Genomic DNA, 20,997 nt, shown 5'->3' with positions numbered 1-20,997 from the left:
CCCACCTTTCACTAGCGAGAGAGAAAGATTTTTTAATGAATTTTAAACTACAGTTTTAATGAATTTGTCATAATTAATAGTTTATATTTTGTTTTTCATTATTTATTTAGAGGAAGATTTTTTTTTTTAAGGACTTGGTAGTTCACATTCTAATCTAAGGATAGAATGAGAAAATTAAATAATTCATTTAAAATTCCATAGAATGGGAAAATTAAATAATTCATTTAAAATTCCTAGGAATAAACCAAACATTATCATCTCACATTCCTAAGAATCTTAAGAGATTCCCAATGAAACCAAATATAGGAATAGTTACATTTCTAGGCATCCAGATTGCAAGGAATCACATTCCTAAGAATGTGATTCCTTGCAATCTGGATGCCAGGAGTAATGTGGATTCCCTCATACCAAACGCCACCTAAGCCTCAATTACCACCTTCCTTCTCTCTCACTCCATTCCAAATCTCTTATTTACCCAGAAAACCCAATTGCTTTGGTCCATTGTAAACGTAACGCTTTTTGAGGGTATAAATGTTACCAACAATGAGAAATTAACCAAAAACCTAGCCACCGTACTCTCTCAACATCAATATGGTATCCATTCTCTTTGAATCTCTATATATTATGCTTCAATCTCCATATTGCTCAAATCTCAGTACCGTTATTATTATTATTATTTTGGTTTCGTTCTAGGCTTATGGTTATGGCTACTTTTTAGCTATGACGTAGCAGGATTTTGTTTGAATTTTTAGATTTTGTTGTATAAAACATTGCTAGAATTTTATTTGTTTGATTTCTTAATTAATTATATTAACTCTATGTTTGTTTTTATTATGGATTTTTTTAATAAAAAGATTGCAATAATTTAGAATACAGCTTCTAGCTTTATACTCATACTGGTTTTATCTTTTTTTTCTTGTGCAATTTTTTTCTTTGTGCTATTTGATTACTATTCTTAGTTGAGAAAAAGGTTGATGGACTAATTATATAAGATTTGCATAGTATTGCTGAATTATGCAATGTCCTAAGCTTTTGGCTTTTTGGTATCATAGTTGCTGTCATGCTTTATAAGGTCTAAATTTGCTGAATTATTTGATTAGTTGCCATTAATGTCCTATGTTACTTGCTAATTGGAAGAGTTAAGGGAACAACCATATTTGGTCAAATATCTTTTGTTTTTAGTATGTTTAATCTTTTAGAATATTTGTGTGGATCTAATCACTAAACAATGAACAAAAGAGAATTAGAAATTTTCACAAAAAGCAAAACCTAAAAAGACACTTGATAAAGTTTGAAGATACAAGCATAATTATATATTATTTTGTTTACTTATTAAACCAAATGTAAGAGCATGTTATAATTATTGTAATATTTTACTCCATAATATCTGTATGTTTCTCATATTTAACGACCTTATGTGATAGGATTTTGACAATTTTTCATAAGAAATGTTTAAATTACATCTTTCATCTGAAATTAGAGCTGATTCAACTTTCAAATAGTTGAAATTAGAAAAATATTTAAACTAGAACATTTTAACATTTGATCTAAAAGTTTTTCATGCATCACACAAATTGGTGACTAGTAATCATTTAAAGTAGAAGTATCATGTGATTTCAGTTAGCTCAATTAGTAAAATTGTCATGATCTCTTTTATTTTTATTTTTACATATCTAAGAAAAAAAATATTTTTTAATACAAGCACCACGTGAAAAAATATCATTGGAAAAAGGGGCCAAAGGCATGTGAAACCACTACAGTTACACCACACGGGTTGGGGTTTGCTTAACAAAACTCAAAAATAAATCAACAAACCTTGGGACTGCAGTACTAGCCCACATGGGCTCAAAGTCCATCACAACATACTTAACCCAAAAGCCCATTGACTATACTTTCTCACTAGACTACACGACATGGGCCAAGAAACCCAACAAAACTCCTCAAAAAAACAAGTCCAAGAAAGCCCACTTCACCCATGATGGAGATAGGAGGAAGACTAGGGGTCCGTTTGGTTCAGATGATGGAAAAATGGGAGGATAGAAAATTGAGAGAGAATGGAAAAGTGGGGGGATAGAAAAAATTTTAGTTTTTCTCATTTGTGTTTGATTGGAAGGGTGGAAAAGTGGAGGGATGGAAAACTTTTTTGTTTGGTTGAAAAGAGAAATGGGGAATAGAAAATGGAGTTTGTATAAATTTACTCATATGTCCTTATTAAAAATAATGCTCAATTAAGAAAAAAAAAAAAGGCAAACAACCAACCAAAAAAAATGCAATCTTCCAAAGTTTATTAAAAAGGAAAATTCATGTCCAATAAAAAATAAGAAATAAATTTAAAAAATTAAAAGAAAAAACGTCCAAAAAAAAAACATTGTAGGGTGAATCACGGATTCATGCACATCATCATATTAAAAAAAAAAAAAAAAAAAAAAAAAAACCAGCGTCCAGTGAAACCCAAAAGAAAAAAAAGGGAAAAACAAAATTGTAGGCAAGTAGCATTTATTTCGGCCAGGTTGAAGTTGCCAAAAAAAAAAAAAAAAAGTAAAAAGAAAATGTGGGCAATTTTGTCCAAATATTTTTGTCCACTTTTCACTTCCATTTTCTCTCCAATTTGGAGAGATTGTGTTTTGGAGGGGGAAGAGAGAAAACTTGTGGACCCCACCAAAATCTCTCCTCTTTTCCACCTTCATCCAAACAACCAAAAACATCATTTTCTCTCCATTTTTCTCACCTTCATTTTCCATCCTTCCTAAAATCACTCTAACCAAACATAGCCTAAGATGTGTTTGTTTAGAGGTGAAATAGGACGGATAAAAAAATTTGAAGAAAAAGTGAAAAAAAAAACTTTTTTGGAGTGTATTTAGTTAGATGAGAAGGAAGGAAAATAAATAGTGGGGTCCAGGTATTTTCTTCCTGTGCCCCCAAAATGGAGAAAAAAATCAATAGAAAAGAATTTTTTCTTGATTAACAAAAATGCCCATATGCACATGGACTTCTTCAAATTGCCTTTATTTTTTATTTTTCCTTCTCCCGTACTACCCCCCCCCCCCCCCTCCCTTTTTTTTTTTTTTATTTTGTTGGGCAACGTTGCCTCTTCCTTTTATTTATTTTTTTCTTTTGATTTTCTAAGCCTGCCTGAGCGTGCTTTTTTTTTTTTTTCCCTTCTCCTGGGCAGTAACGTTATCGCTGCTTTTTATATTTTATGTTTTATTCTTTCTTTTGATTTTCTAGGCCTGGGCGTGCCCTTTTTTTTGGGGCAGCAACGTTGCCTTTTTTTTTAAGTAGACGTGATTTTTTTTTTGACATGATTTTTTTTTTTAATAAATTTGGGTGAATTGTGATTATTTATTTTGTGGTTAATTGGGCATCATTCTTTAACAAGGGTATATGAGTAAATTTATTCAAACTCATTTTTTCCTTTCCTCCACTTTTTCACTCATAATCAAACAAAAATGAGAGAAAATAAAATCTTTTATATCCTCTCATAATTTTTTATTCTCTCACTTTTCCATTCCTTCAACCAAACAAATCCTAAAAGTTGGTTAGAAAATGTATAGTATAGGTTAGCTATCTCTTCTTCAAGGCACACTACCTTTACCTTGGAACAAATAAATATCACACGAACACGGACACGAGTATGGACTATGGATCAATTAATTCAATTCAAATTCAACTACTTTACTTTTTATCCATTGCCCTGTCTTTCCTTTTATTTATAGTGGTGGCCGGTGGGTGGGATAATCAAAATTCAACCTAATATTGGAAAACTCAAGCATACGGAGCAATGATATACTTGGATTTTTTTTTTCTTCCTCTGTTGTTTAGGTAAATTAACTCATGCTCTGAGACTCAGACGGTCTCCCTCACTCACACCATCACCTAGGCTAGGATGGAATGCCTGTTGGGATAAAATCACCGTTGCCTCTACTAATGGTACCAGTTAAGCTAGTAATTTCAACAAAACAAAATATGAGATTTATTGAACTTCAGCCAGAAAATAAGATATTGATAATAATAGGACCATAAGTTTAGGTGAGAGAAATTATTCCGACTGGTTATCCAAAACAAAAATCAATTAGGCTGATATTGGATTACTAATATAAACAATCAGTTACCCTTTCTTATGTAAATTCAAGCTAAATAAGTGAACATCTATCTCATAAAGACTCAATAGATAATATACATTGTTTCAAAGGATCATTTTTATTTCATGATACACATTCTCATGGACAAGAAATAACAAAAATCCTTATAAAAAAAGAAAAAGAAATAGACTTTGTTTTAATTTCCCAATATCTTGGGAGATCAACTATTTGCCTTCAAATCTAAAACTGAATTTACAGATTATGCCCTGATTTAATGAGCAGCAAATCTAGTCTAGTCTCAAGTACATTCAACTGGGAAAATTCTGGTCAAGTATGTCTTTCAATAATACAGCTCCATCTTGGATCCGATCTGACCTCCAGACCTGAAAATCTGGAGGAAAGTAATCAGCATCATACCAACGTTTTAGGGATGTTAAAGAAAAGGGCCCCTGTATGTCTCCTTGGGGATCTAAGTAATGCCATAACAAGCTTCCCAGCATGTCATCAGGAAATTTCTTTGCAACACTTAATTCTTCGACCTCCTCGTCATCACTCAAATCAATCACTTGAGATGTCATTGCCTGCTTTGACACCATTTCATCAACACACTTATTCTCCTCTGTATTTGCAAGCTGTGTCTCACCATTACTCTTGTTTATGAAATGTGATGGTTGAACTGACTGTTCTTCAATAACATTGTGATGAAACTCTGCAACAAAGCATGATTAATTAAGTAAATGATTAGACTAAAGGATAATTGAGATATCAGAATTTAAAGGATAATCATGACAGGAAAAAAAAAAAGAAGGGGGCCGGGGGGGAGGATCCGTTTGTTTTACAGTCTGCCCCTTGCAAATTTAAAGTGCACCATAACAAGGGACAATGGGAAACAATATAATTATAGATATCACCAAAGTGGGTGATAAAAGGGGCTTGTGGCATTCCCTGAAGATATACATTTATTTCCCCTTTTATGGAATTGAAATATGAGTAAGACAGAATGATAGTCTAGAACTAGAATAGAGACTGATTGACTCCTCTATATATGTCATCACTTGCAATTAAAAGATATAACATAACATCACTATCTTGATTCTTGACACTTGCCCTCAAAACTGGAACATGAATGCCCATCATGGTCAGCCTGTAACAAAAATTTGTTACAACTTCCCAAACAAACTAAAATTGCTTTGCAAAAGCTATTTTGGCAAAGCATCAAATTGGTGGTTTTATGGAAAGCAATTTTAGTCACATAACGGTTTCCCAAATTTTCCATTCTCTTTATACCAAACACCAAGATAGTCTCTCTCTCTTCATCCCCTCCTTTTTTCTCCAACCAACCACACAAACAAACCATATCTTATGCAAAACTGCAATCAACCTCAATGTGTTTGGTTTACTCATTTAATCCTACGTTACTGGAATCATTCAAAACTGAACTCATGCAACAAAAAGTGCTAGGCATTTTTCATGATGTAGTTTGGGAATTACATCAGATGGAACGAATCAATGAAGACTTCCATTGCATCACCACAATCTTTGACATAAAAGTGGATTCTCTCATTACTTGATGTCATCTAAGGCATGATCTTTGGAAAACAAGTCATTTTTATTAACATGGGAAAACCAAAAAAGTGAAGTACTTCACGGATTCTGGAAGAGTGACTTCCAAATTCCATCTGAATGAATTGTAGTATAACCAAAGATAGTTTAAGAATAAAGTATTATATTTCACCAATTCCATTTCTTACACAATAGGTCAGCCAATTCTGAAGATCCATGTTAAATAACAACCCCCCACCCCCAACTAAAAAAAAAAAAAAACCAAATGCAGTCATGAACATTGCAGAAATGTGGTGATCACTGTCACACACACACAAGATTAAAAGACCTTCAAGGAAAGAAATGAATAATCTAAATGATGCACCTGCATAATCAGTGCTATGAGATGTCCAAGCTGATGCAGTTCCATTTGTTGCTATAACATGATTAGGAATTTTAGAAGCTCCACTAAGGATTGATCTAGGTGAACCACTGTTTTCTTGTTTTATATTTTCTGGATTATCCTGTGGTGTAGCTTCTGGTTCTATTTCATCAGCAATTACTTTTGGGACCTCATGCAACAGCCGTGACTGTTCATCTGGATTCTGGAGCAGCTGCTTTTTCTCCAGGTACTGATCAAGCGTAAATCAATTAAGGACATCAAAGATGCTTTGTGGGAAAGTTTACTTACAATTTTTCGTAATGTTCGTTGAAATTCCATCACAAGTTCTCTCTACAAGATACAGGACATGACATTCCTATGGTACATTGCTTTTTGCGATGAAGTATTAAACAAAGCATGGGTATCAACAACATAAAACCACATACATACAGCAGGCACGCAAAACCAGATAATTTTCATGACATTGCTGTGAGAAGATGGTCTTAAAAATGTAGTAGTATTAGGAGAAAAAAGAGGATCCATCCATGCAGATTCAATTAAGACACTTAAACAAAAGTCTGACACAATTTCCTTCCATTTTAAGAGAGTCAAAATAGGACGCTCTGGTGGTTAGCGATGCTAAAGGAATCAAGAAATGTAATAATGGGTGAGAAGATAAATTTTAGACGCAGCAGAAAATTATCCTATTAGATATTGTATTTTCTAATGCGATAATGTTAGAACCCAAATAATGCAAACTCCCAAGGGAAAAAAGTATATTATGTTTCTGTTACGTGCAGCATCTCTCTCACCCAAGGGGCCGCTGCCTCCACCCAAGGGGCCGGAGAATCCCATACTAGCCTTAAAGGATCACTTTTTCCTCCAACTATTGCACCTCTTATAGATCATATACCCTACTCCAGTCCCTGAACTCTCATGAGAAAAGTTCCTAGAGACCTAACTCTAATTGGAATCTTGCAAAGCATTACTTCTTCTAACTAAATTATAACTCACCACTTCTAATTGCTTTAACAGAGAACAAATTTAGGAGCCCAGGGTGGCAATTATTGGACCGCTTATCAAATAACATGAACAAGCATAGTACTTAAGCCTTTGTGTTGTGGCTCATAACTGCTTTGGGTAAATAGAAAAATATTAGGTTGAGTCCACGATATTCAAAATGCAAATCCTATGCAAAAAAAAAAAAAAAAAAAAACCCTTATTGTTGATGAGAAATAATATAAAACTCACCATGAATCTAGTCATAAAATTATGTGTTCTGACCATTGTCAGTAAAGTGTATGGTATGGATCTGCTGGGGCAATATATCACATTCCATGTAACCATGTGTTACTAGTAATGGTTCAATCATGCCTTGTTTGTCCATGTTATTGATCATTTATAGGAATGATGCAAAAGTAAACACGGGCAGAGATCAATCACAACCAATATCGACAATGTCATCATTGCTTCCACCCTCTTCTCATCATTGTCAGCTTCCAAAGATGAGTGATACCAATGTAATGGCCAAAAAGTTGGCATCATTTCCAGCATACGATGTATCATAAAAAGTTTCTCAATAAGTGGGTCATACCATCAAGCCTAGCTGCATCCTTTACCATCAAGCCTAGCTGCATCCTTTCTCTTATTTATGAACCACGAACATAATCTTTCTGGGAACACATGCATACTTCAAAATGATGGAAGTAGTAGACCATCAAGTTGCAGGAACACAATGCCTGCTCTAACACAAGAAATTCAATAGCCAAAATTCAAATGTTGGGTGCATCCCCCCAACTATTTTTTCAGTAACTGCCACTTCCTTATCTAATATGGGAAACTCCTAGGCTGCGTTTGGATGAAGAATCGGCAAAATTTTTAGAATTTAAAAAATGACAGGTTTTAAATTGACGGGAATTTCAATCCCATCAATTTAAGTTTCCATCGTTTGGATGATCATATTTAAAAATTAGAATATTACAGTAGCTACAATAATGATGGTAATGAATTGGTAATAGTGGTGTTTGGTAACATTCTGTTGGTGTTAGTGGTGGTGGAGGTGTGTTGTGTGTTGGTGACGACTCGCGATAATGGTAGTCATGGTGTAAATAGGTATATGGTTTGAGAATAATAATGTCAGTAGAATTTAAAAATGATCCCTTCCCCCTCAGAATTTGAACTTGCAATTTGATGCTTAATATCTCAAATTCAAAATTCTGTAATGGTGGGTGGTCCAAGAATGTTGGTAGAATTTGTAAATTACTCATCCCCCCATGGAATTTTAAATTAAGATTCAAATGCTTAAAAATGCAAAAATAAAATGCCAAATTCAAAATTCAACAGAATTTTTAAAATAACTTTCCTGCTAAGCCAAACAAGGGAAATCAAAAAAGGGAATTCTCAAATTATAACTTTTGAGTAAATCTCACCTCGAAATCCCACATCCAAGCACGGCATTAAACAATAAGTTGAAACCATAAAACAGGGTTGAATTATATCCTAGTTGAACCAGCAATCTCAGGTTTCAGTTTAGGTTTTAATTAAAACCTAAATACGGATTAAAAGTTCTAAGATACATGGAAAGTTACTTTCATGTATTATCAATCAAATCATAAGAAAAAGTAAATCAATATGGAAAGACAGTCTCAGATATTTAATTTTGGAGCCAACAGTCTTTGGACCAAATGGCATATCCTTCCCCCATAAACTGATTGGGGGAGGGGGGGAGGGATGGGGCAAGGTCATGGGTTCGGCCTGTGTAGGTGTAAGACTTGGATTTGATTTTAACCTTAAAAAAAAATACAAACTCTTTGTTCTATGAACATGTTACCATCATTCAATAAAAAAGCTTCAAAAGAGGACAAAATAATATACATTGAACAAACTAATATTTCATTTCCTAGTCATGAAATCCTTTTATTAACCATTTTTATGTACCACCCACACCACCTAAATGGTTTTGGTTCAATAGTGTAACAAATGACTCAATTATATATTTCAACCACATCCCTTGATTCATCAGTTGAATCAGATTCAGAAATAATACCAAGATAGGCCAAAACATTCAACCATGGTGTGTAATCTAAAAATATCATTAAAAGGATATTCTCTGCGCCATCCTTTTTCATTGGCTCGATCAATGAGGTTTTGTAACATAGGAATTTCTCTTGCAAGCCACTGGAACAAAACCACGACAGGATCGAGAAAGTGTCAGTTTGATGATGAATTCAATCAAAATTGCACCAAAAGTATTGAGACAAAATTCACAGTTGAATTGATGAGCATGTAGCCTTACATGGAAGATACCACAATTAATGTCTTAAAGTTTGCCCAAAAAAAAAAAACTGCAGTTCAACATGATATTAATTAAAGATAAGAAAGTATTATGCAGTACAGTAATATACTGACAAAGCTTGTAATATGTGCAGTTTGATATTAAAGCACCCAACAATGAAGAATCATGCATAGTTTAAAAATTAATATATTCCTGGACTCTAAGCACAACACCCACATTAGGGAGAAGCTAATAGAACCAATATCCATTATAAATTTTTCAATATAAGAAAATTTGTTCATGAACAATGTGAAGTTCCATTTTTTTTTTCTGTGAAATGTCTTCTTTTTCTCTTGTAATAATTAAGAAAGCAAATGTTCTTGTTTACACCATGTAGGTTCAAAATAGACCAACATGTACATAAGACGCAACATATGAAGGGAATTCCGAACATAGTAAATGCTTGCAAATGAAAAGAGTTGCCATTCAAACATGATATACTTGTTTTGTTATAAATTTCTATTGCAACAGCAAGGAGCTCTTCTATTCAGTTCTATTATACATAATTTCACAAAAATCAATTGTAATTCCATGTTGTCAGCAACATTTTGCACAAATGTTCATATTTTTTAGAACTTAGCATTCACATAGGCTTGTTATAACTCATATCAGTATTCTGGGTTCCTGCCACATCAACATTTCAAGTGAAAAGTAAGCAATTTCCTTTTGATTCTAAGACCTATAGTTCTAGCGATCGACTCACCTCTTTCAAATTGTTTCTCATTATTAAGAAAAGGTAACAAAGATAAAATATGAGCTTGCTTCATAGCAATAGTAATTAATTGTTATTGTTTGAAGTTTAATCTATTTACCCATCTGGATAATATCTTTCCCTGTTCACTTAATTGACAAACTTGGACCCCACATCAAAAAAATAAAAACAATGAGAACATAAGCAAAGAAAAGTGCAAGCAAATCTGATGGCTAATAGTTAATTTTTCAAATACTTAGTACCTACATGTTTTGTAATATCCTCATGCAATATTTGAACCTTTTGTTGAAGCTCCACCTGTAGAAAAGGTTTAAGAACCACATTAATATATTGAATATGAGCAAAAAACTGAAACACCAAATATAACCAAAAAAGGAGAAATGAACAAAAGACTAGAGACAATCAAAAAGGCAACTGATTCAAATGTTTAGCCAAAAAGAAGCTGATAAAGAATCTGCAAATGCAACGTATCCTTTTGCTGTTGGCATAAAGTTTTTTTTTTTTTTTTCCTATTGGTTTATAACTTACATACCTAATGGGGATTGAACTTGTGACTCACATACCGCCCCTTATTTTCATGGTTAGTAGAGGTGTCATTTAACATAAAAGACCCATTGTGTTGTGAAACTTGCCAATCAAAAAACTCAAAAAAAAAGTAAAAAGATCAAAAAATTCAAATAAGTTTTTAATTTTATTTTTTATATTCAATAGTTACAACAAGAGAGGGAGGATTTGAACCCTGGATATCTCTATTGGAAACACTAAGAGGTGCCAACCAGTTGGGCTATAAAGCTCTTGGCCAAATAATTCAAATAAGTTAGAGAAACAAAAACATGCATTGACAGCCATCCAATCATATTAGGTCTTCATCAGCACAGGCTTCAAGTCTAAGAATGATTTCTCATAATCTCCAAAACTTTGAGCATTACTCTATCCAAATACATCGCTTAAAACACAATGGAATAGTGTTCCATATGCCGACATTGAGGTGTCTATCCAACTGACTTTGTCAACGAGCCAACAAATCCAAAACTTATCTAGTCATAGCCCACAGCATCTCAAACAAAAACAGAATCATGTCCCCCAGTTTTTTGCCTACTTCACATTGGAGAAGTAAATGATTCGTGGTTTACCCACCCTTCTTACAAATACAGCACCTAATCTACAACAATCATTTGGCACTTTCTCTAGTTGGGGCCTTTGTTTTCTGGATACTCTTCCAAGGGAAAGGGGAACCTTCACTAAAGCACAAAGCTTTTATAGAAAGTTCTAACCTCAAATGCTTACCCTATGGAAGGAATCTGATACTATATATCTTTTCCATCCTGCCCCAATTTGATGGAGTATAAAATGTCCAGAACATATGAAAGTTGCCATTAGCATAATGCATATGGTCAGCCATTGAAGCCTTCTTACGTTGAAAAACATTTCTTACTATTGCCATAACTTTTGCTAGAAAATTCCAAAAAAAAAAAAAAATTATCTTTGCTTATAAGAACTAAGAAAAAAAAGTACGAGTAAATTATAATTTTGGTCCCTGAAAATTGGGGAAAGTTCAATTTTGATCCTTCAAATTTATAAAAGTTCAAATATGGTCTCTAAAATTTAAAAAATGGAACAATTTCATCTCCGTCTATGGGGTCAGTTTGATTTTGTCAGTTCAAATTTGGTCCCTAAAAAATGAGGTACCTCAGCATCCCATTAGTCATATAAACAAAAAATATATGTGGAGGGGCCACAATTTTCCCTATTTGTAATTTTACAGACCAAATCCGAAGTTGTCAAATTTGAGGGACCAAAATCGAACCTACACCAAAGCTCAGTGACGAAAATTATAATTTCCGGTGATGGGAGATGATGGTAGAAGTATGATATCACAGAAGGGGTGGCACTATTAATAAAAACAAAGGGCCCTTCATATTGTGAGTCTGTGCACAAAGCTAAAAAAAAAATTGATATTTCTTAATATCACTAGTGGTGGCTTTACTCACAAGTAAGACACACAGCTCAAAGCCTAGGCAAGGAATTTATAAAATAACTGCTTTTGGGGCACTAGAAAGATGATTACTCATCGGAACCTCACATATTTTCTTTTTTAAACCTCAAAGGGCAAGACTTAAGTATTTGGCCTAGGCAAGGAATTTATAAAATAACTGCTTTTGGGGCACTAGAAAGATGATTACCCATCGGAACCTTACATATTTTCTTTTTTAAACCTCAAAGGGCAAGACTTAAGTATTTGCTTTGACTTTAAGATGTCTTACCAGGGTTCAAGCTTTTTCTAATGCCTACACAAATATTTTCAGAAATTCAGAAGCTCCAAAAATGGGTCACAAATCATGCCAAAAGAAACCAACATGCTATAGGCTTTTGTTATGCGTATTATAAGAATTTTTCTCTTCTCTGTCCGTGAATTATTCTATTACCTCCAAGAATTTAGGGTGCAACAAGCACACAAATATGCACAAAGTTTGTTCCTAGCCAAGCCAAAATGTAATAATATATAATTAAAATCAAAATTAAAATTCAATAAGAATACTTACAACAGTTGGCCTTTTGAGCAAGCCATCTTTTATTCTCCGCTGCAAATCCTTGCATTCTTCCTGCAATTAACTTTAAAAAGCTAAGGTAGACCACACATACAAGCACAATAGCACAAATTTTTTTGTTGTTGTTGTTTTTGATAGGTAAGTCATGCAAATTTATTAATCAGAAAAATAAACTTTGAGTTCAAGATGATGACCACAAAAGGAACAAAAAAATACTTTTTTTTTCTTAGAAGAATTCAAAACCATTTGAAATATGATTCCAACATCCAACCAAAATTTTAATATTGCATACAGGAACATCCATGTATTTAAGAACAAATCAAAATCAATAGCACAAATGTACATGAGTACATTTTTCAGTGAACAGCATCCAGCGAGCAATACAAATCAAATCTTTTGTCCACACCATAAAGAGCAGTGACACCAGCCTCTGACTTATTACATACACAGTTAAGCCTATTTCTCAAGGTCTCAGAGGATTTCTCCTACCTTAAAAAGAAAGAAAAACCTGAAAGGACACCAACCTAAAATGGGAATTTAAAGCCATGGGATCTAAGAGCTTGCCATCCTCAGGATAATTAATATGATGATCAAGGTTATGCTGTTCAATATACCAGTAAGATATGCCACCCTATCACAACGCCTATAAACACATTTACCCAATGAGATTCCTAAATAAAAGGATACAGAATCCCATTTACCCCACCCATTACCATACTTTCTCCTCACCACAAACCTCCAAGCATCAGTTATTCAAAAGCGTTAGGTTGATGGACAAAGAGGAAAGAAAACAACCGTCTGATTGACTCCAAATGGTTTCTGATCTGCACATCACCACCTCCACCCCCCCCCCCCCCCAAAAAAAAAACCAAAAAACAAAAACAAAAAAATTCCCTTTCTTTTTTTTTTTTTTTTCAGTTCCCTCTTTGTTTTTACAGAAAAATGACCATGGCAAAGTAACGGCCTTCACTGAAATGCACAATGAAAGATCTACTAAGGCTTAAGACCAAGTGGACTATCTTTAAAGCAGAAATTTGATAGGTGTTGAAAAGGCAGCCTCCCAGAGACTTCCAACATTTTAAAACTTGGGGGAGCATGGATCCCACCCAAAGTCGGCAATGCATAGGCATGCCCCAAATCCACAACTTAGGGTGAGTTTGGTAAGGCTTTTAGAAATTGGGCTTTTTGAAAAAATTGAGAGCGTTCAGTAAAAGTAATTAAAAAATGCAGTTTCAATAATAACTTCAAACTGCAAAACTAACCAGTCTCTCAATTTCAGAAACAATTACAGCTCACCTATAAAGATGCTGTTTATGGATGACCAAAAGGTCCAAAACTCAGTCTACAAAGCCTATTAATGATTTATCTTAGCACTTCTAACTATTCATCTCTAAAGAACCACCTTTACTTTTATGGGTTTTTTATAACATTTTTTTTTTAAAACAAAAAAAAAACTGTTTTACTCTAATTTAGCAGCTAAGAGCAAGAAAACAAATAAACCCAAAAAGCATAAGAATGAATAGGATAAGAAGTTCCTATAAGAGTTGGGGCTCCGAGAAGACTATTGCCTCTGAACTTAGGCATTACTAAAACAATTACTCACCATAAATCACAGAATAGTTGTGTATCACAAAATCACACAATTTACATCTACACCAGTGTATTTGTAAAATCACAAAATATTTAGAAAAAAAAGGGGTCCATGGATTGGCGTGGGCTGAAACCGAAAGAAAGAAAGAAAGAAAAAAAAAATTGGTTATGTGGCAATGGGACACTTGTCACTTCTCTTTGACTGCCACCTTACCCTTTATGCAGCAATTGCAGCATACAAGGTGCAGCAAATCCTTTCCCTAGTGTGCAAAAAGTGCTGACACAGGCCAGGAGCCTATCAAGGGCTCAATATCATAAAGGAAAGCATGCAAATGCTGACTGACCAGCACATAACTTGGTAAACTAGGCTTATCAAGATTAAGCATAAAGCTCATAGCTTTAAATCAATCTGCAAAACTCTTACCTCAGAAAAATTATCATCCGAAAGCATGGCAACACGGGTGTCTTTCACCACATTGGAAAGTTGGAGGAGGTCTTCTGTATTTGTATCACCAGTTCCAGATGCCTTCTTTAGACCTAGAAAATATATAATAACACCACCATATATTAACAAAATAAGATAGCATATATGGATTATGGACTAACCAAAACATAAACCCATTACACTCTGTATATAGTAACATAAACATAATTGACCACACACTAAAAGCAGTTGGAATGTTGGATTATTTATCAATGGTACATCAATGCGCAAAAAGGAATTTTATTCAGGGACTGTAGTGCTGTTGACAAGAAACGTGATCATTTAAGGAAAATACAAAACAACTATTTTTTGTAAATAAAAATTACTGTCAATTATAAGAGAATAAAAATTAGCAGATCACCTGTAACTTGCACAAGCTGGTGAGAGTTCTTCTGAAGGTAATCGTAAGGGTCAGATTTGATCCTCACATAACTTCCTACTAGCTTACTTTCAGAGGTTTCAGGGTCCTTGAGAAGATCCTCAACTAGAGTCTTTTTCAGGTAGACGAGCTTAATATTGGGAAAATTTATGGCTGCAAATTTGCTTTTTGGAGTTAAATCGATTTTTGGAGTTTCATAAACTTTTTTCTTTTGATGGGTTTTCCTCTCAAAACTCAAAACATTCTCCCGTTCATTGCTCTCAAAAACATTCTCCCTTTCATCAGAGGTGCACGATAAATCATCGTCAGATTCGTATTGATTCTCGGCAAAGTGTGCTCCTAGCAATTCATAAATTTTGTTTCGGTTAATTGCCTTCCTTCCAAAAATGAAATGGAGCCTCTCATCACAAACAATCCTCTTCTTTTTTGAGGGGTGAAGAAGGTTGTTCCTATTAACATAGTCATTTATAATGGCAGTAACATCATATTGAGAGATTTGCTGGCTGGTATCTTTCCCAATCGAACCAAGAAATTCGATGAGCTGTCTCGATCCCCAACCAATAAATTCCTTTTTCCTTGATCTTACCTTCCGTTTTGTTCTCACGGGAGAATATAGCTGCCCATTATATTCCGCTAACCATTCAAATGGTGAAGGTGAAGGTTCAACTCTTTTCTCCATTTTATCAAACGCACACACACATACACGACTTTTAGTCTCTTGGTATTGGAATGCTGTTATATAGTTCTTCAACTAAACATATGCAGTGTTGATAACATCCTTCATATTCCTCTAATATACCCAACTCACAACCAAAGAAAACAGAGAGAGGCAATTTCTGTGAAGCCGAATACACAGTGCACTGCAGTCATTAGGAAAAACCTAAAAAGAAAAAGAAATCAAACTGGGTAGTGAATTTGACTTTGTAAAATCAAAATACACCAATATGGCAAAAAGTAAGTCATTTAGGGAAACTCAAACTGGCAAAGCAAAATGACAGCCTCAATGAAAATCCATAAAAAAAGTAACTACTTTAATTGAGAGTTCATAATACAGCTGCATGTGTACAAAAATTATATAAAAAAAAAAAAACACTCAAATTCTATTGTGTTCTATAATATTATTCTAAGCAACATTTTTATGTAACTCCCACAATCCCCAATCCGAGGAAATAAAAACAACATATATGGACAAACAAATTCAATGTGAAAAAATTGAAAGAAAAGTAGAGAGAGAGAGAGAGAGAGAGAGAGAGAGAGATACCTGAAGAAGACGAGAAGGTATTTTTGGGATTGTGAAGAAATTGGTCTGAGGCTGAACAAACTTTTTCTCTCACAGAAACAGACACAGACACAGTAGCAGAAGCAAAGCAATCGACCTCCCTTAAAGCCAAACCAAAACCCCAAAGAATTTACGTTACGGATTCCATTTTGTTTTTCCTTTTGGATTTTTGTTTTACTGACATCGTAAATTATTGTGAGGTCACGTTTGATGCGTGGTAATGGTAATAGAGTTGGAATAAAATACCATTTAACTTGTTTGGTTCCATTTTCATATTCTCGGAATCTTGGAATACTTATTATTTTAAATTATATAAATAAAAAAAATTAAAATTAAAAATAAAAATAAAAATAAATAAATTGATTGTTTAAGAGCATTTACATTAGTTACAGTAACCCGTAAATTTGCCTTGGCACTGTTCATGTTCCAAAGCTACAGTAAAAACCCTCCAGCTTCTCTCTCTCAAACCAATTGATATCTTTTTTTTTTTTTGCTTTTTTTTCTTTCTCCATGCTTATTTGTAGAGGTTTTCTATTTTGGGTTAAATTAATTTTCTTAATTTTGATGCCGGAACTAAGGAGTCCACGGCCAGCTATTTTAGGTGAGTTTTGTGTAGTTGATATTCAAACACTTTTCAATTTACAAATTTATTTCTTTTTATCAAATTATAAGTGGATTTATTTATTTTAGTTGATAATAGAAACATTTTTCAACTTAAAGTTTATGATTGTTTTCATTGAAATTTTGAAGTAGGTTTTGTGTTGTTGATGATATTGAAACATTTTTCATGTTTAAGTTAATTTCTTTCATCAAATTGTAACTGAGTTTTGTGTAGTTGATAATATTTAAACACTTTTCAAGTTTAACCTTTTTTTTTTCTCCCCATTAAATTGTAAGTGGGTCTTGTATTGTTAATGATATTGAAATACCTTTCAACTTAAAGTTCATTTTCCCTCGTCAAGTTGGAAGTAAATTTTGTGGTGTTGATGATATTCATACACTTTTCATGTTAAAGTTAATTGTTTTTAATCAAAATCATAACTTGAGTTTTATGTATACTTGCAGGTAATGTCTTTTAGGAGGAATCAACAAAATGGTCTAAACTTTCTCAAAAAAAAAAAAAAAAAATGGTCTAAAGGGGTTTTCCAACATGGGCCAAGTGATCTAGTTATAATACTTACTGTAAAAGTCCAGATGATCACTTCATTCACATAGGTAAGACCACCTCATCACCAGTTCATCACTATTGTTGAATGTATCTGTGTGTAAGCACTTTTTTTTTTTTTTTTTTTTTTTTAATAATCGTGTGTAAGCACATGTTACAATCTAGTATTTGTTAATTTGTTAATGAGTATAACCCTAACAATTTACACTATGATATTAAACTTTATATAAATAAATACTTGCTTGTCCTAAATTGTTTAGCCTCTATTCCATTTTGAGATGTTCCAAAATTAAGTCCTATTTGAAAAGTCAAACCCTATTATTTTATTGACATTCTCATTATGGCCCTTGAATTTATCAATACTTGTATAAAATTTGATTTAGAGATTAAGATTGAATTTGGATGAGCCTTGGCTATTATAGAATTTAAATTTGAAGATAAGTTTGTAATCTACATCCAATAGAATTTGTAATTGTAGAAGTAGTACACCAATAGAGTTTGTAATCTACAATTACTTTAAAAATTAAATAAGGTAAAACTTTTTTATTTTTTATATGCACAATTGTTTAAATTTTTTTTATAAATTTATTTAAGGGTAATTTAGAAAAAATTAAATTTTTTTAAAAGATAAGACATTTAATGATGTTCTCCTAAATAGTTGAGTTTTCTTTTTTTAGTAGGCCAAACAATTTAGGACAGAAGGAGTAAATAAATTACAAAACTCAAATTTTTTAAAGACTAAATTACAAATACACCCCCTAAAGTTTGGAATAATTTTGACTTTGCCCCTAGTGTTTCAAAATTTTGATTCATTCCACTAACGTTAGTTCACTTCCGTCAATGTGCTATGCAAAACTATCTCTTAAGTGCCAAATTAATCAAAATAACCCCAAACATAAAGCATGCAAAATAAAAATAAAAAATCATAAACATGGAGGGTATAGAATGTAGAACCAAAACAAATGCAAACATAGAGGGTGTCATTAAGGTACAAATCTAGCACTTAACGGACAACTAGGCATGGCACATTGACAAAATGGCGCAAATCCAAACAATACTTAACGTTGACAGAGCGGATCAAAATTTTCAAAATTTAGGGAGAAAAATCAAAATTTCCTCGGAATGTAAGTGTGTATTTGCAATTTAATAACTAGTTAGGAACTTGTATAAAATGCAATGCATGAGAAAGTTCAACAAAATAGAAAATTCTCTAATTTTTTTACTCTAAATTTAAAATTTGATAATTATTAATAGATATTTATATATAGAAATATTACTGCAAATAGTTTGGTAATTATGATAGTTATTAATAAGTATTTATTATGATTGTATTTATTTATAAAAACTATCATATTGCATTGGCAATATTTTGATGGATAGTGTAAATTTAGAAGGTTTTATAATAGAATCCTTACAAAATTTAAACTCATTTAATATATATATATATATATATAGGACAAAAATTAGGTATAGTACTGTAGGTGCTGTTCTTTAGGTTTCTCTCTTAAGATTTAGTCATGTGGTTACTTAACTAAAAAATGCACTTCCATATAAATATATATATATATATATATATATATATATATATATATATATATATTTATATATATGTAGGGTAAAGGGCCTAAATCATATACTAGGCCTTGGGCTTGGGCCGAGAACATGAATGGTCCAACGAGGAATAAATAGTTATGGGTGATTCCAGTTTATTTATTTATTTTTTTTGAGAAACTGTGATTCTAGTTTAGAGTCTCTTAAATAAGGAAGAAGTGGAAGGTGGTCCGAGGAGGAATTTCTCCTCGGGTATGATAAATACAGCTCCAATATGTATTCCAACAATCAGGGTGACCTTCCAAGAAATTCCAGTAATAAGGACGTATATCATAAACATAAGAGAAGGAGGAGAACCCAAAAATATCTAAGGGAAATATGAGATTGGTCAAACCATATAAAATTATTACAAGATTATTTAGCTAAGGATCATGTTTGACCATATATAACTAGGGTTGATAGAGTTTGTAAAGAAAATCCAACCCTCCATTTTAAATCCCCTTTGAAATGGGTGCTCAGCCGCGAAAATCAAGCTTAAAAAGACATCATCATTAGTCATTACTCTCAAGTCTCAACTACTTTCATTTAATGCATGATTGGGAAAAGAAATTTGGAAAATTGCCAGCATACTTTTTATATATATATATATATATATATATATTAACTATATAAAAAGAGGCAATGCTGCTACATTGCTTTGGAACTGTGCACTCAATGTGTCTACACTACACCGTGTAAGCATTATTGCAGCGGCAACAGTTTTTTTTTTTTTTTTTTTTGCTTTTTGTTTTTTTTTTGTCTTTTCCTTTTTCTTTATATACAGTTCTTTTGGTTTAGTTAACCAGTACTGTAGCTATCGTCCCTAAAGTTTTTTATTTATTTTTTTTAATATTTATGTAAGCTGGTATATATATTGTTATACTGACACAACAACTTTCACAATATTTTCATAATTATTGACCGGAACTGTAGCTACAGTGCCTAAAGTTTTTTTTTTTTTTTTCCCAGTAATCGGTTTGTGTGTGTGTATGTTTTTTTTAAAATATTTATGTAAGCTGGTATATATATTGTTATACTGACACAACAAAGCGCATGCACTGTAACACTGTAGCTACAACAGTGCTTTTGGTTTAGTTACCGGAACTGTAGCTATAGTGCCTAAAGTTGTTGTTGTTGTTGTTTTTTTTTTTTTTTTTTTTTTTTTTTTTTTTCCTTTTAAATATTTATATTTATGTAAGTTGGTATATATATTGTTATACTAATGCAACAAATTTCACAATTATTGACCAGCACTATAGCTACAGTGCCTAAAGTTTTTTTTTTGTTGTTGTTGTTGTTGTTGTTGTTGTTGTTTTTTTTTTTTTTTTTTTTTTTTTCAGTAATCAGTTTGTGTTTTTTTTTTTCTTTTAAATATTTATGTAAGTTGGTATATATATTGTTAGAATGACAAAACAAATTTCATAATATTTTCACAATTATTGATGTGTCAATTTCTTACAAGTCGAAATAAAATAATAAAATATGAGATTATGACTAACCACAATTAAAAATAAATATTTTGAGAAAATGTTACAATACTTATTGTGTAGTACTTTTGCTTTATCGCGAATGTGTGTATGCCTCGTAGCTATAGTGCTTTTGGTTTAGTTAACTGGCACTGCAGCTACTATATATAAAAGCGCGAATGCGCTAAATTACTGTAGCTACATTGATTTGGTTTCGTGAGCCACTTTTTAAAATTTTTTTTTCAAGTTTTGACCTACAGTGCCACTTCTACAATAGCTACAGGATTTTTTTTTTTTTTCCTTTTAAATATTTATGTAATCTGGTATATATATTGTTATACCGACAACAAAAATTTTACAATATTTTCACAATTATTGACATGCGCGAATGCACTAAAGCACTGTAGCTATAGGGCTTTGGTTTCATGAGTCACTTTTTTTTT

At 32.6% G+C, this 20,997-nt stretch overlaps 1 protein-coding gene across 1 annotated transcript; it reads right to left on the bottom strand.

The window, feature by feature from the left end:
- Positions 1 to 4,138: 4,138 nt before the first annotated feature.
- Positions 4,139 to 16,554, bottom strand: LOC126703648 (uncharacterized protein At5g08430). Its single transcript, XM_050402676.1, has 8 exons — positions 16,316 to 16,554; positions 15,037 to 15,934; positions 14,616 to 14,728; positions 12,596 to 12,655; positions 10,299 to 10,349; positions 9,113 to 9,183; positions 6,010 to 6,266; positions 4,139 to 4,791 (listed from the first exon to the last, which is right to left on the bottom strand). Exons 2-8 carry the CDS (start codon positions 15,731 to 15,733, stop codon positions 4,391 to 4,393), a joined length of 1,650 nt encoding a protein of 549 aa, XP_050258633.1. The 5' UTR covers positions 15,734 to 15,934; positions 16,316 to 16,554; the 3' UTR covers positions 4,139 to 4,390.
- Positions 16,555 to 20,997: the final 4,443 nt, after the last annotated feature.

The sequence above is a fragment of the Quercus robur genome, chromosome 10 (assembly GCF_932294415.1).
Source record: "Quercus robur chromosome 10, dhQueRobu3.1, whole genome shotgun sequence".
Taxonomy (NCBI): Eukaryota; Viridiplantae; Streptophyta; class Magnoliopsida; order Fagales; family Fagaceae; genus Quercus; species Quercus robur.
This window is presented reverse-complemented; position numbering and strand designations above follow the sequence as displayed.

Bases quoted from the DNA above. Each gene is read 5' to 3' on its own strand.
- LOC126703648 (XM_050402676.1), bottom strand. From the start codon at position 15,733: ATGGAGAAAAGAGTTGAACCTTCACCTTCACCATTTGAATGGTTAGCG. The intron at 14,729-15,036 runs GTGATCTGCTAA...TATATTTTCTAG, and splicing joins CCAGCTTGTGCAAGTTACAG to GTCTAAAGAAGGCATCTGGA. The intron at 10,350-12,595 runs GTAAGTATTCTT...CCTTTTCTACAG, and splicing joins TGCTCAAAAGGCCAACTGTT to GTGGAGCTTCAACAAAAGGT.